Source organism: Chlorocebus sabaeus, chromosome 26 (assembly GCF_047675955.1).
Source record: "Chlorocebus sabaeus isolate Y175 chromosome 26, mChlSab1.0.hap1, whole genome shotgun sequence".
NCBI classification, from domain to species: Eukaryota; Metazoa; Chordata; class Mammalia; order Primates; family Cercopithecidae; genus Chlorocebus; species Chlorocebus sabaeus.
Window position 1 is genome coordinate 17,033,443 of NC_132929.1, and position 16,644 is coordinate 17,050,086.

General features: G+C 44.7%; 1 protein-coding gene across 1 annotated transcript in view; it reads right to left on the reverse strand.

Annotated features, from left to right (window-relative positions):
* The window catches only part of EXD1 (exonuclease 3'-5' domain containing 1), a 40,633-nt gene extending 24,303 nt beyond the window's left edge, over positions 1–16,330 (reverse strand). The window contains exons 1-5 of the mRNA XM_038009846.2: positions 16,145–16,330; positions 9,277–9,345; positions 5,916–5,973; positions 5,487–5,614; positions 2,643–2,701 (exon numbers count right to left, since the gene is read on the reverse strand). Coding sequence (XP_037865774.1) covers positions 2,643–2,701; positions 5,487–5,614; positions 5,916–5,973; positions 9,277–9,345; positions 16,145–16,277 — 447 coding nt within the window. The 5' untranslated portion in view covers positions 16,278–16,330. The remainder of the gene's footprint in view (positions 1–2,642; positions 2,702–5,486; positions 5,615–5,915; positions 5,974–9,276; positions 9,346–16,144) is intronic.
* Positions 16,331–16,644: the final 314 nt, after the last annotated feature.

The following is a 16,644-nucleotide window of genomic DNA, read 5'->3' on the forward strand; positions in this document are numbered from 1 at the left end:
TGTGGCACATGCCTGTAGTCCCAACTACTTGCGAGGCTAAGGTGGGAGGATTGCTTGAGCCCAGTAGGTCCAAGCTGCAGTGAACTGTGATCATGCCACTGTACTCCAACCTGGGTGACACAGCAAGACCCTGTCTCAAAAAAAAATTTGTTTTAATTTATAAGGAATATTATTTGGCAATAAAAATAAGTGAAATACTCATATAAGCTACAATGTGGATGAACCTTGAAAGCATTATGCTAAATAAACAAAGCCTGTCAAAAAAACTACAAATTTTATTATTTTATTTACTTATTTACTTATTTTTATTTATTTATTTATTTTTTTGAGATAGAGTCTCACTCTGTCACCCAGGCTGGAATGCAGTGGCGTGATCTCGGCTCACTGCAACCTCCGCCTCCTGGATTCAAGCAATTCTCCTGCCTCAGCCTCCTGAGTAGCTGGGAATACAGGCGCGCACCACCACACCCAGCTAAATTTTGTGTATTTAGTAGAGACAGTTTCACCATGTTGGTCAGGCTGGTCTTGAACTCCTGACCTTGTGATTCACCCATCTTGGCCTCCCAAAGTGCTGGGATTACAGGCGCGAGCCACCGTGCCCGGCCTGTTTTGTTTGTTTGTTTTTTGAGACAGAGTCTCACTGTCTCCCAAGCTGGAGTACAGGATCTCGGCTCACTATAACCTCCACCTCCTCCCTCTCAGACTCCCCAGTAGCTGGGATTACAAGTACCTGCCACCACACCCAGCTAATTTTTGTATTTTTAGTAGAGATGGGGTTTCGCCATGTTGGCCAGGCAGTTTTAGTGGTTGCCAGGGGCTGAGGAGTGATTAGGAGTGATGGATAAGGGGTGTGAGGTTTCTTTCTGGTATATCGAAAATATTCTAAAATTTATTATGTTGCTTTATGTACAACTCTGTGAATATACTAAAAGCAAGTGAGTTGTACATTTTAACTAAATAAATTGTATGGCACGTGGATCATATCTCAATAATACTATTTTTTTTTTATAAAAATCTTCAGTTCAGACTTAAAAAATAACCTGTTGATAACTAACTCTCATTTTAAGAATGCATCCATAGGCGGGGTGCGGTGGCTTAAGCCTGTAATCCCAGCACTTTGGGAGGCCGAGACGGGCAGATCACGAGGTCAGGAGATTGAGACCATCCTGGCTAACCCGGTGAAACCCCGTCTCTACTAAAAAATACAAAAAACTGGCCGAGCAAGGTGGTGGGCGCCTGTAGTCCCAGCTACTCAGGAGGCTGAGGCAGGAGAATGGCATAAACCCGGGAGGCGGAGCTTACAGTGAGCTGAGATCCGGCCACTGCACTCCAGCCCAGGCGACAGAGTGAGACTCTGTCCCAAAAAAAAAAAAAAAAAAAAATGCATCCATGGGCCAGGCATAGTGGCTCATGCCTGTAATCCTAGCACTTTGGGAGGCTGAGACAGGTGGATCACCTGAGGTCAGGAGTTTGAGACCAGCCTGGCCAACATGGCAAAACTCCATCTCTACTACTAAAAATACAAAAATTAGCTGGGTGTGGTAGTGCATGCCTGTAATCCCAGTTACTTGGGAGGCTGAGCCAGCAGAATTGCTTGAACCTGGGAGGCGGAGGTTGAGGTGAGCCAAGATTGTCCCACCGAACTCCAGCCTGGGGCACAGGGCGAGACTCCATCTCAAAAAAAAACATAAATAAAAAATTCTGACTCTTCCCTGAAACTGCCAATGGCTTTCCATCTCACTCAAGTTAAACTCAAAATCTTTACAATGTCTAGAAAGCCCTAAGTGAACTGCCTCCTGCCCTCTTCCATCCCCTACCATTCTTCTTCACTGTGGTACTGTCACACTGACCTCCCTGCTGTTCATCCACACAAGCTAGGAATATTTCAGCCTCAGGGCCTTTGTGCTTGCTAATTCCACTTTTAAGTTCTTCACTTTTTTTTTTTTTGAGACGGAGTCTCGCTCTGTCCCCCAGGCTGGAGTGCAGTGGCCGGATCTCAGCTCACTGCAAGCTCCACCTCCCGGGTTCACGCCATTCTCCTGCCTCAGCCTCCTGAGTAGCTGGGACTACAGGCGCCTGCCACCACGCCTGGCTAGTTTTTTGCATTTTCAGTAGAGATGGGGTTTCACCGTGTTAGCTAGGATGGTCTCGATCTCCTGACCTCATGATCCGCCTGCCTCAGCCTCCCAAAGTGCTGGGATTACAGGTGTGATCCACAGCGTCCAGCCTTTAAGTTCTCCACTTTGATATCTACATGGTTCCCTTACTTACTCAAGTGTTTGTTCTAATGTCACCTGCTTAGAGATGTTTTCTTTGTTTATCCTACATAAAATAGGACCTCCTTGTCACTCTAGTCCCCATAACATGCTTTATTTTTATTCCCAGCACTTACTGCCACCTAAAATATAAGCGTTTGTTTATTGTCTTGCATTAGAATATAAGCTCCTGGAGTGCTGGAACTTTGTCTTGATTATGGTTTTACTCCAGATCTCAGAACAGTGCCTGGCATATAGCAGCCACCAAATACTACGTTGAATTAATAGGGAAAAAAAATCAAAAATCTTATAATAAAGAAATTTATGAGACACAGACATGATACCTACATACAGGCAATACTAGTAATGACTGAGGACAATACTTACTGCAGCACCAAACTTCTGCTGGAATTGATTAATGACGGTGTATGTCACCTCCTCTTCCTCTACAGGACAAGGATCGTATTAGATATATTTCTCTTCCTCAGCAACAGAATAGCTTTCCCACTAATTTTGGCCATACTCATATATTCTTACTCTATTGCAATTCAAATGTCTAGTGTTATTTCATTATCACCTGCATTAGCCCATCACACAGTGAACACTAATTAACATCTTGTTTGTCAAATCAGAATAAACAAAAACCCCACCAATGATAATCTTACAAACTGAACTGTTTACATGTCCTGTGATAATCCAGTAATGTTTCCCTCCTCATAGGTTTATATCTTAAATACTTCAAGGCGTACACTTTTTTTTTTTTTTTAAGACAGAGTTTCACTCTTGTTGCCCAGGCTGGTGTACAATGGCACAATCTCGGCTCACTGCAACCTCTGCCTCCCGGTTTCAAGCAATTCTCCCACCTCAGCCTCCTGAGTAGCTGGGATTACAGGCGCCCACCACCAAGCCCAGCTAATTTTTGTATTTTTAGTAGAGACAGGGTTTTGCCACGTTAGCCAGGCTGGTCTTGAACTCCTGACCTCAGGCGATCCACCTGCCTCAACCTCCCAAAGTGCTGGGATTACATGTGTGAGCCACCGCGTCCAGTCAAAATTTGTTAATATTTTATTTAAATTGAGATGGGGTTTCACCATGTTGCCCACGCTGGTCTTGAGCTTTTGGGCTCAGGCGGTCTGCACAATCCGCCCACCTCAGCCCCCTGAAGTGCTGGGATTACAGGCATGAGCCACCATACCCAGTCTTATTTTATTTTTTTTTAATAGAGATAGGGTTCCACTATGGTGCCCAGGCTGGTCTTGAACTCCTGGCTTCAAGCAATCCTCCCACCTTGGCCTCCCTAAGTGCTGGGATTACAGGCATGAGCCACTATGCCTGGCCCTGTTTTGTTTTTAATGAAACAAACAAACAAACAAAACCAAAAAAAAAAAAAAACCCCAAAACCCTACAATGGCTTCTCTTCTCATTTCAAGGTAAAAGTTTAAGTCCCAGTTGGGCGTGCTGGCTCAGGCTTGTAATCCAGCACTTGGGGAGGCTTAGGCAGGCATATCACAAGGTCAGGAGCTTGAGATCAGCCTGGCTAACATGGTGAAACCCCATCTCTACTAAAAATACAAAAATTAGCCAGGCGCAGTGGGCACGCCTGTAGTCCCAGCTACTCGGGAGGATGAGGCAGGAGAATCACTTGTACCTGGCAGGTGGAGGTTGCAGTGAGCCGAGATCGTGCCACTGCACTCCAGTCTCAGTGACAGAGCAAGACTCCATCTCAAAAAAAAAAAAAAAAGATTAGCCAGGCGTGGTGGCACATGCTTGTAATCCCAGCTACTGAGGAGGCTGAAGCAGGAGAATCACTTGAACATGGGAGGTGGAGATTGCAGTGAGCCAAGATCGCACCACTGCACTCTAGCCTGGAGGACACAGCGAGACTCTGTCTCCAGAAAAAAAAAGTTTAAGTCCCCACAAAGCTCTACAAACTCCTCTTTGACTCACCGGTCCCATCTCATCTACTGCTTCTCTCCCTGCTCCAGCTGCTCTGATCTCCTTGCTGTTCTTTCAAGATCCTGGCATGTTCCTACCTCAGTGTCTTTGTAATGTTTTTTTTTTTTTTTTCAGCCTAAAGCACATTTCCCCAAGATATCCCTAAAGCTTGATCCCTCACCTCCTTCAGGCCTTTACGCAAATGTTATCATTTCAGCAAGACTTGTCCTGGATACCCTAAAATTGCAAAACCACCCTCCCTACATACCACTTCTCTTCCATTTTTTTCCTCCCTAGTATTTGGCACTATTATAGTATATATTTTACTTATTTATCTGTTTTTTTTTTTTTTTTTTTTTTGAGACGGAGTCTCGCTATGTCGCCCAGGCTGGAGTGCAGTGGCGTGATCTCAGCTCACTGCAAGCTCCGCCTCCTGGGTTCACGCCATTCTCCTGCCTCAGCCTCCCAAGTAGCTGGGACTACAGGTGCCCGCCACCACGCCTGGCTAATTTTTTGTATTTTTAGTAGAGACGGGGTTTCACAGTGTTAGCCAGGATGGTCTCGATCTCCTGACCTCCTGATCCGCCCGCCTTGGCCTCCCAAAGTGCTGGGATTACAGGCGTGAGCCACCGCGCCCGGCCATACTTATTTATCTTATTTAGCACGTGTTTGCTGCTCAATAAGGGAAGGGATACCATACTTCAGAATCCCCAATGAATGAGTGTACCCCAATAAATGAGTACACACACAGTATGCACTCAATTAGTAAATAAACAAATGAATCACAATATTTTATCTTAATTCAGAACCTAGAAGCAATGGCTCAGCTGAGCATTCTGTAGAGAATCTTGATTCAGGGTTATACCAACTCTAAACAGTAAAGACAGCCTAGTTGAATTTGACTGACTTGATTCAAAAAAAAAAAAAAAAAAGAGAGAGAGCCCAGAAAATTCAGAGCCTCGGCCGGGCACGGTGGCTCACACCTGTAATCCCAGCACTTTAACAGGCCAAGGCGGGCAGATCACCTGAGGTCAGGAGTTTGAGACCAACCTGACCAACATGGAAAAACCCTGTCTCTACTAAAAACAAAATTAGCCAGGCGTGGTGGCGCATGCCTGTAATCCTAGCTACTTGGGAGGCAGAGGCAGGATAATCGCTTGAACCCAGGAGGCAGAGGCTGCAGTGAGCCAAGATCACGCCATTGCACTGCAGCCTACGCAACAAGAGTGAAACTCCGTCTCAAAAAAAAAAAAAAAAAAAGAAAGAAAAGAAAAAATTCAGAGCCCCTATACTCACCTGATGGGCTGTACTTGAGGTCATTCAGCAGAGAGGTAGTTGGTGCCTCAGGGGCAGGAGAAGCAGGCTCACATGCATTTAGGTCTTCAACCTTCATTTTCTCCTTCCGGGTTCTTTCTGCATTTAGACTATCCTTACAAGAAACAACATTTGGGTGAACTTGTTCTTTGTCGTTGACACCAAACACAGATTTTGCCACCCATTAACATTAAGGACAGTGGTCCTTCATTAACTAGAGGACCCATTTATCCACTGATTACACTGACTTGAGGGCGCTATCTAACAATAGAAGAAAACACCTATATATTTCTTCTCATTTCTATTTCCTTATGCCAAGGAATTAAGCGGCTGGTGAATTAGAGTTAAGGCTTTCTACCCTAATGTGCATATTTAGGAAATATCATAATTAAGAAAATTATTCCATCTTACCTAACAGAAGATGCTTTTTCTCTCACTGAGCCTTGTTCCACTTCATCTAGTAGTTCCACTGTAAAATAACCAAATGGCTTCCAACAGAGTTTCCAATCAGAAATCAATTAACTACTCCACTACCCACACACTCCCAGTTTAACCATGTACTGCAAACAATAGTTGGAAATGAAATGTTAGTCCACAGAGGCTTTTACTGGCCAGCAATAAATACAACAGAAGAGATCATCTAAAGTACCAAAGACTCTCAATATTCTATCCCTACAAAGCTTCTTGGTTATCTAGAACGATTAGGAACCTTTCTATATATCCCCTTCACCCTTTTTGTTCTAGGGAACCTTTGTGGTCAAATTAGCTCTAGAGATTTCTTTCCCACTCATCCCAATCTTAATGCACCTTCCCACACATGGTGTGCTGCTTGAGGGTTTTCCCCTTCTTTTTTTTTTTTTTTTTTTGAGACGAGGTCTTGCACTGTCACCTGGGTTGGAGTGCAGGGGTATGATCTCGGCTCACTGCAACCTCCACCTCCCAGGTTCAAGCAATATTCCTGCCTCAGCCTCCCGAGTCCCATGCCTGGGACTATAGGCATGCACGCCACCACGCACAGCTAATTTTTGTATTTTTGGTAGAGAGGGGGTTTCACCATGTTGGCCAGGATGGGTCTCGATCTCTTGACCTCGTGATCCACTCACCTCAGCCTCCCAAAGTGCTGGATTACAGGTGTGAGCCACCACACCTGGCCTCATTTAGGTACTTTTCAAGCAAAAAGCCTCTATGTTTCAAAAGTCTCTTTTTTCTGTACTATCTAGAAATACTGAATCTGGAGCAGAGAAAAGGTAAAAGTGACTGAAAAATGCTGATTAGCCATTATTATCCTTCATCTTGACAATTTTTATCCAAGGTACTTTTGGGGAAGACTCCTCCACAGTTGATTGGGCCACAGGACAAAGAAAGAAATGACTATCCTTAAAGCTTAAAAATTATGAACAAAGCCTATAATCCCAGCACTCAGGGAAGCTGAGGCAGGCAAATCACCTGAGGTCAGGAGTTCGAGACCAGCCTGGCCAACATAACGAAACCCTGTGTCTCTACTAAAAAAAAAATACAAAAATTGGGCTAGGTGCAGTGGCTCATGCCTGTAATCTCATCACTTTGGGAGGCCGAGGGGGGCGAATCATTTGAGGTCAGGAGTTTGAGACCAACCTGGCCAACATGGTGAAACCCCGTTTCTACTAAAAATAAAAAAAAAATAGCTGGGTCTGGTGGCACACGCCTGTAATCCCAGCTCCTGGAGAGGATGAGGCAGGAGAATTGCTTGAAACCCCAGGGGCAAAGGTTGCAGTGAGACAAGTTCGCACCACTGCACTCCAGCCTGAGTGACAGACTGAGAATCTGTCTCAAAAAAAGTATGAACGAAGACCAAATCCTGGAGAAGAATTTAGCAGGTGATGAATTCTGTGCGAACAGATCACAAAGCTGGTCAGTCATCAGCCTCCTGAGTTGGGGAGACAATAGCAGTGATTCCTTCACTTCTCTCTACAAACCCATTCACAGCCTAGCTTTGCTCCAATCCAGAGCTCTGTTTCACTGCAAAGGCCGATAGTGAAAACACAATTAAGAACTCCAACTACCACCACTATCCCTGCCATTATAAAAGCGTATTCAAGGGACAGAGTGTTCGTGACAGCATACGCAATGAGAAAGAAATAGGTAGCTGTCCAGACTTGTATTCCCTGAAGTGGCTCTGGATTGGCAGTCATTAATTTGGTGAGATTTAAATTTCCTCCTAAATTCTAGTTTTCTTTTTTCTTTTTTTTTTTTTTTGAGACAAGTCTGGCTCTGTTGCCCAGGCTGGAGTGCAGTGGCCGGATCTCAGCTCACTGCAAGCTCCGCCTCCCGGGTTTACGCCATTCTCCTGCCTCAGCCTCCCGAGTAGCTGGGACTACAGGCGCCCGCCACCTCGCCCGGCTAGTTTTTTGTATTTTTTAGTAGAGACGGGGTTTCACCGTGTTAGCCAGGATGGTCTCAATCTCCTGACCTCGTGATCCACCCATCTCGGCCTCCCAAAGTGCTGGGATTACAGGTGTGAGCCACTGCGCCTGGCCCCTAAATTCTAGTTTTCTCACAAAGCAAAGCAATCTTTCAGGTAGTAGTAAACTCTCATTTACAGGAGTCCTTTCCTTTCTTCAGATCTGCCCCAAAGTGAGAGATGCACAGTCCTAAGAGGTCCCAGAGCGCTCATTCCTCCACTCCTTCTATCCAGCTCCTGATCTGTACTCCTTAAAAGGCAGAAGCACAAAGCTCCTGAGTCCCTGAAAGCAAGAAATGTTCTTGCTTTCTCTTATCCTACTTGACATGTATGAAGCACACCGATGAGCTTCTACAGCTACTCTTTCAGGCAAACAATTGTACTTACTCTTGCTAAATGGTTTGTGTTAGCAGAAATAAAGAATAGGGCTGCTTCCTGCCATTCCAAAATCTGAAAAGCTCTGAAAACCAAAATTTTGTTGTAACTCTTGGTGGCAAAACTTGACCTGAGAAGCTATTTACAGTCCGATTTTTTTTTTTTTTTTTTTTGAGACAGAGTCTTGCTCTGTCGCCCAGGCTGGAGTGCAGTGGCACCATCTTGGCTCACTGCAAGCTCTGCCTCCCGGGTTTACACCATTCTCCTGCCTCAGCCTCCCGAGTAGCTGGGACTACAGGCGACCACCACCCTGCCCAGCTAGTTTTTTACATTTTTAGTAGAGACGGGGTTTCACTGTGTTAGCCAGGATGGTCTCGATCACCTGACCTCATAATCCACCCACCTCGGCCTCCCAAAGTGCTGGGATTACAGGCATGAGCCACCGCGCCCGGCCTTATAGTCTGATAGTCTGATTTTATTCCACTTAGTATGACTGTCCACCAATTTCTCTGGAGAAATGTGTGATTATAGAGTACTGCCCGACTTTCTGGAGGTGTTATGTAATATAAACAGCATATACTCCATTACATTTTCCAAAAATCCAGAACAATTCTTGATTCTGGACATTTGGCCCCAAGGTTTTGGATGAGGAATTGTGAACGGACTGTGAATTTTAAGCAGCTTGCTTAGCAAGACAATCCCTTCCTGTTCACGTTCCTAACTGCCTGCTGGTCCGAGTCTATAGTGATAATCACCAGCAGACCTGACATTGTAAAACCAAAATGATTATAATTCTATAAGACTCTTTTACTCATAGAGTACCCACAGAGGCAGTAAGAAGGATCAATTCTCAAATACCAACTTTAAGAATTCATAAGCGCAACATTAAAGGCAAGACAATATCAAATATTGGAATGAAATCTCAGTACCAGCATTCAAGGAACATGGGGGTCTCACCATTCACAATCTCATGCCCAAAAAACAACTTCACTCCTGGGACACTTCGACCTGTCTCCACATTCTTCACTGTTACAGAAAACAATTCATTTGGTTAATAAAAAATAATATTTTCCTAAAACTCTAAGAAAATATGATGCCTCTCAAAATTTCCCAAGTCTGAGTTTTATTTAAAAAAAAATCACGAAAAAAATCTCCAAATCTTTCCCCAAGGAATGAAGAGTCAATAATAAATGACAAAGCTGCAGCCTTTAAACAAGTAGTATAAAAAAACAAGGGAAACCCCATTAAGGTCCAGGAGAAACTAAAAAGTATAGTACACTGAATTTAAAATTCTCCTGAGAATATTCTAAGTCCTTTGGGGCTAAGGACTGTCTATTAATTATATTTCTATTTATTTTTACTCCACTTAACTCCAGAAAAAAAATTTAAGGCAGCCCACAACTTCTTTTTTTTTTGAGTCTCGTTCTGTCGCACAGGCTGGAGTGCAGTAGCACGATCTTGGCTCACTGCAACTTCTGCCTCCCGGGTTCAAGCAATTCTCCTGCCTCAGCCTCCCGAGTAGTTCAGACTATAGGCGAGTCACCATGTTTTATATTTTTAGTAGAGACGGGTTTCACCGTGTTAGCCAGGATGGTCTCAATCTCCCGACCTCGTGATCCGCTCGCCTCAGCCTCCCAAAGTGCTGGGATTACAGGTGTGAGTCACCGCGCCCGGCCAAGGCAGCCCACAACTTCTAGTGACCACACCCTGCTTCATGTCATGCTACACACTCAAAAGTATCATCGAGGACAATGATCCAAATCCTGGTTCTCCTATGAGGAGATAAGGGAGTTAGGAGAAGGTTAGATGCCATGTCCACAATGTGCTGTCATTTTCCTAGATGGAAGTATTCATAGCAGCGGTCTTTTTCCACACCTCTCAGCAATCCAAATAACTGAGTTCCGCCCTCACTATTGCACTGAATATATTCCTACCAGGGTCAAAGATCACCAACTACTTATTTGTCAAATCCAAAAAAAATGTTTTGCAACCTTATCTTCCTTGACTTTCCTGCAACCTTTGGCAATACTGTTCTCTCCTTTCTTTGTAACTCCTGGCCTCAAGTGATCCTCCCATCTCAGCCTCCCAAAGTACTGGGATTACAGGTGTGAGCCACCATGCCCAGCCTTCTCTTCTTTCTTCTTTAGTTACAGGACACCGTGTTTAGTTCTTTTCCTACTAATTACCTAGAGCTACCATATTGAGCACGCACTCTGAGCCAGGCATCATGCTATTTCCCTATATTCAATTTTCTAGTAACATAAGAAGAATTTCATTGTCTCAATTATGGAGGACTCTGAGGCTCAGCAAGGTTGAAAAACTAGCTCAAGGTTCCACTGCTAGCAAAAAACAGTCAGGATTTAAATTCAGGCCTCAGTGATTTTAATACGTTTTTTGTTGTTGTTAATTGAGACGGTCTTACAGGCTAGAGTGCAGTGGCACAATCCTAGCTCGCTGCAGCCTCGAATACCTGGGCTTAAGCAATCCTGCCTTAGCCTTCCGAGTAGCTGGGACAACAGGCATATGCCAGCATGCCTGGCTATTCTTTTTTTTTGGTAGAGATTGGGTCTTACTACGTTGCCCAGGCTAGATTCAAACTCCTGGGCTCAAGCCATCCTCCTACCTCAGCCTCCCAAAAGTCGTGGGATTACAGATGTGAGCCACCCTGCCTGGAAATACACTTTCTTATAACCCCTGTTACAGTGGCTCCCTGATTTGCTCCTTCCAGTCTCCCTAGCTGTCTCTATACCTCTGCTTGCCCCTTATACACTGATAGTCCCCAACGCTTTGTCCCTCATCCTTTTTCCTTCTCTTTGAATGATCATACCCACTTCTTAGTTGCCCTGACATTTATTTTTTCTCCCGCATGGACTATTCTTCTCAGCTCCACTCATATTTTCAACTAAGAACAAACTTACTAAAGAATTTTCAGGCCGGGCGCAGTGGCTCATGCCTGTAATCCCAGCACTTTGGGAGGCCAAGACAGGTGGATCATGAGGTCAAGAGTTCAAAACCAGCCTGACCAAGAGCGTGAAACCCCGTCTCTACTAAAACATCAAAACTTAGCCAGGCGCGGTGGCAGGTGCCTGTAATCCCAACTACTCGGGAGGCTGAGGTAGGAGAATCGCTTGAACCCCGGCGTCAGAGGTTGCAGTGAGCCGAGATCACGCCACTACACTCCAGACGGGGCGACAAAGTGAGACTCCATCTCAAAAAAAAAAAAAAAAAAAAAAGAATTTTCAAAAGGGGCCAGGTTCGGTGGCTCATGCCTGTAAACCTAGCCTTTTGGGAGGCCAAGGTAGGCAGATCACCTGAGGTCAGGAGTTCGAGACCTGGCCAACATGGTGAAACCCCATCTCTACTAAAAAATACAAAAATTAGCCAAGTGTGGTGCCATGCACCTGTAATCCCATCTATTCAGAGGCCAAGGCAGGAGAATCACTTGAACTTGGGAGGCGGAGGTTGCAATGAGTTGCGATCCCTCCCAAAGTGCTGGGAGTATAGGCGTGAGCCACAGTGCCCAGCCCCTTTCCCATTGTTAACTCCTACTCAACCAGATGGAGTTCCATCACCAATTCCTCCTTTAGGAAATCACTCCACTGTCCTAATTCAAGCACTTCTAGATAGAAATTAGTTGAATATTTGTGTTTTTATAGCATCCTTTGCAACTTTCTATCAGAGAGGATCTCACACTCCATTATACCTGTCTACCTATTTGTCTATTTATGATACTAAGTTTTTATTTAAAAATTTTTTTTTTTTTGCCAGATGCAGTGGCTCACGCCTATAATCCCAGCATCTTGGGAGGCTGAGGTGGAAGGATCACAAGGTCAAGAGATTGAGACGATTCTGGCCAATATGGTGAAATCCCGTCTCTATCAAAAATACAAAAATTAGCTGGGCGTGGTGGTGCACGCCTATAGTCCCAGCTACTCAAGAGGCTGAGGCAGGTGAATTGCTTGAACTTGGGAGGCAGAGGTTCCAGTGAGACGAGATTGAGCCACTGCACTCCAGCCTCGCGACAGACCGAGACTCCATCTCTAAAAAAAAAAGAAAAATTTTTTTTTAGAGATGGGGTCTTGCGCTGTTGCCCAGACTGGAGTACAGGAGCATGATCATAGCTCACTGTAGCCTCGAACTCCTGGGCTTAAGTGATCCTCCCACTTCAGCCTCCAAGTAGCTGGGACTACAGGTAGGAACCACCATGACTGGCTAATTAAAAAAAAAAAAATTTGGCTGGGTGCAGTGGCTCACGCCTGTAATCCCAGCACTTTGGGAGGCCGAGGTGGGAGGATCAACTGAGGTCAGGAGTTCAAGATCAACCTGACCAACACAGAGAAACCCCATCTCTACTAAAAATATAAAATTAGCTGGGTGTGGTGGCACATGCCTGTAATTCCAGCTACTCGGGAGGCTGAGGCAGGAGAATTGCTTGAACCCGGGAGGTGGAGGTTGCCATGAGCCGATACCGTGTCATTGCACTCCAGTCTGGGCAACAAGAGCAAAACTCCGTTTAAAAAAAAAAAATTGTTTTTTAGGCTGGATGTGGTGGTTCACACTTCTAATCCCAGCACTTTGGAGGCTGAGTGGGAGAACTGCTTGAGTCCAGGAGTTCAAGACCAGCTTGGGCAACCCAGAGAGACCCCATCTCTACAAAAAATTTAAAAAATTAGCTAGTCTTGGTGGCACATGCCTGTAGTCCCAGCTATTTGGGAGGCTGAAGCAGGAGAATCACTTGCGCCCATGAGGTCAAGGTTGCAATAAGCCATGATAGTGCCACTGCACTCCAGCTTGAATGACAGAGCAAGACTCTGTGTCGAAAATATTTTTTGTCAGGGGCTGGGTGTGGTGGTTCATGCCTATAATCTCAGCACTTTGGGAAGCTGAGGCGGGAGGATCACTTGAGCCCAGGAGCTGGAGACAAGCCTGGGTAACGTGGTGAGACCCCATCTCAATTTTTAAAAAAAGAAAAAATAGGCCTGGCACGGTGGCTCACATCTGTAATCCCAGCACTTTGGGAGGCCAAGGCAGGCGGATCACGAGGTCAGGAGTTCAAGACCGCCCTGGCCAACATAGTGAAACCCCGTCTATGTTTTTTATAGTTTTGTACTTTGTAAAAATACAAAAAAAAATCAGCCGGGCGTGGTGGTGGGCACCTGTAGTCCCAGCTACTTGGGAGTCTGAGGCAGGAGAATGGCTTGAACCTGGGAGGCGGAGGTTATAGTGAGCTGAGATTGCGCCACTGCACTCCAGCCTGGGTGACACAGCGAGACTCTGTTTCAAAAAAAAAAAAAACAAGAAAAACTAAATTAATTAAAAATAATTTTTCTACAGATGTGGTTTTGCTATGCTGCCTGGGATGGCCTTAAACTCCTGGCCTCAAGCAATTCTGCCTTACCCTCCCAGGTAGCTGGGACTATAGGCTAGACTAAGTTCTCACTGCAACCTCCACCTCCCAGGTTCAAGCCATTCTCCTGCCTCAGCCTCCCAAGTAGCTGGGATTACAGGCATCCGCTACCATGCTTAGCTAATTTTGTGCTGGGACTACAGGCGTGAGCCACTGAGCCCAGTCCCTAGACTAAGCTTTTTAAGAACAGGGACCACCTTATTTCTGCATGTACCCCTGGTACCAAGCACAGTTCCTGAGATATAAAGCAATCAATATACGATTACTAAATGAATTAATGTTGCACAAACCTGTTACAATCCCATCCGAGCCCCTAAAAGTCTGTTTTAACTCAAAATTTGGCTTAATAACATTAATCTTTCAAATGCCATTTATACATGTTTCAATGATGAACCTGAAACTTATGCCAGGAAACTCTATATATTGAAACTTCCAGATTGGCAGATATGGAGGTACTGGGAGGGTGGCACAACCAAAGAGGACATGGAAATTCCATGTGCCTTCCTCCACACAAAAAAGAAACCTTAAATCAGAAAAAAATATTAACACGAAGTTATTTCATTGGATGCAGCTGCAAGTTGTAAGATTTAAGGTTGTCCTGGCTGGGCATGGTGGCTCACGCCTATAAACCTAGCATTTTGGGAGGCCAAGGTGGATCACTAGAGCCAGGAGTTTAAGACCAGCCTGGGCAACATAGGGAGGCTCCATCTCTACAAAAAATAAAGATTAAAAACACTAACCAGGTGCAGTCTGCACAAGTGTAGTCCCAGCTACTCAGGAGGCTGAGGTCGGAGGATCACTTGACCCTAGGAAGTTGAAGCTGCAGTGAGCCGTGATCACACCATGCCATTGCAATTCAGACTGGATAATAGAGCATGAATGTGTCTTTAAAAAAAAAAAAAAGATTGCCCTATGTTTCTCTTGCATTTACCCGTTCTTGAGCTTTATCCTTTATGATGAACTGGAATTGCAGCTGGGCGTTGTAGAGGCTACCTGGTGACCATGAGGATAACAGATGATCACTGACGTGGCAGAGCAGGAGCAAAAGGCGCCTGGTTCCTGCTGGTGTCTTACAGCCATTGCACTATTCTTCGTCTGACTACCTCTTTACTTTTTGTATGAAAAAATTAACCCCTTACTGTATCAACTCATCTGCTGAAGCCAAAAACAATTCTAAATAATGTGGTGGTTATTTTTAATTTCAAAATGCATATGGAAAGAAATTAAAGAGCCAGGCATTGGTGGCTCAAGCCTGTAATCCCAGCACTTTAGGGAGACCGAGGTGGGCGGATCACCTGAAGTCAGGACTTTGAGACCAGCCTGGCCAACACAATGAAACTCTGTCACTACTAAAAATACAAAAATTAGCCAGGCTTGGTGGTGGGTGCCTGTAATCCCAGCTACTTGGGAGGCTGAGGCAGGAGAATCGCTTGAACCTGGGAGGCAGAGGTTGCAGTGAGCCACGATCACGCCACTAGTCCAGCCTGGGCAACAGAGTGAGACTCATTCTCAGAGAAAAAAAAAAAAAAAAAAAGGCCAGGAGCAGTGGCTCATGCCTATAACCCCAGCACTTTGGGGGGCCAAGGTGGGCAGATCACCTGAGGTCAGGAGTTTGAGACCAGCCAACAGCTGTATTTTATACTTTTTGTATTAAAAATACAAAAATTAGCTGGGCGTGGTGGTGTGTGCCTGTAATCCCAGCTACTTGGGAGGCTGAAGCAGGAGAATCACTTGAACCCAGGAGGTTTCGGTGAGCTATCATGCCACTGCACTCCAGCCTGGGGGGTCTGGGGGACGGAGCAAGACATATCAAGAAAAAAAAAAAAAAAAAAAAGGAAATTAAAAAAAGAAGTACCCAAGTAATTAAAAAAAACTTTTTATATTGAAAATCCCTGCTATCATATCAAAAGTGGGGACAAACCAGGCCAGGCGCAGTGGCTCACACCTGTAATCCCAGCATTTTGGGAGACCAAGGTGGGTGGATCACGAGGTCAGGAGATTGAGACCATCCTGGCTAACACGGTGAAACCCTATCTACTAAAAATACAAATAATTAGCGAGTCGCAGTGGTGGGCGCCTGTAGTCCAGCTATGCGGGAGGCTGAGGCAGGAGAATAACGTGAACCCAGGAGGTGGAATTTGCAGTGAGCCAAGATCGCGCCACTGCACTCCAGCCTGGGCAACAGAGAGATACTCCATCTCCCCCAAAAAAAAAAAAAAAAAAAAAAAAAGAATTAGGGACAAACCAGCATATTCAGTCACATTGTTCTGTTTGGGAAAACGATATTCTAACCTTCCTCCCATACTTTCCCTAAAATAGGAATAATGCCACCCTCCCAATCGCTAATGGAGATGAAAGCTATCACTGAAAATCACTAATCTCTTAAAAGGCAGAACAGTATGAGAAATAGAACAAGACCTTTCTTCAGGATAACAATCTTATTAGGGTCAACATGCTGAAGCACACCCTCGAAGACGCCACAAACCAATGTGAGTTTCACCCTCTTCCACAAAATCTGGCTGAGGAAATGGTAGTCACTGCTGGGGTCCATGCTAATTGATTCCAAAAGCCGTCTTCAAATAATCTTCTTTACGCATCCAAACACTTGAAAATTAATAAAGAGATCTATGAATTTTACAAGATTTTTTGGGAGTATTTTCCCTTTCCCCATATCAGTAATCGACAAGAATAAAATCTGAATAATTCAGTTTTGTTCATCTTTTTGGAATGATGAGAAAAGGATCATTGCAAGCACCAACTCTCATATGTAGGAAACTGAAAACCATAAAAAACTGGGCAAGTTAGGCTTGGCTTCTATGTTTATAAAATGGGCAAGATATCATCTTTCCTTCCTTAGCTAAATGGAAGAAGCAGAACATTTAGAGGTTTTTTAATGGCACATTTATACATCATTATAA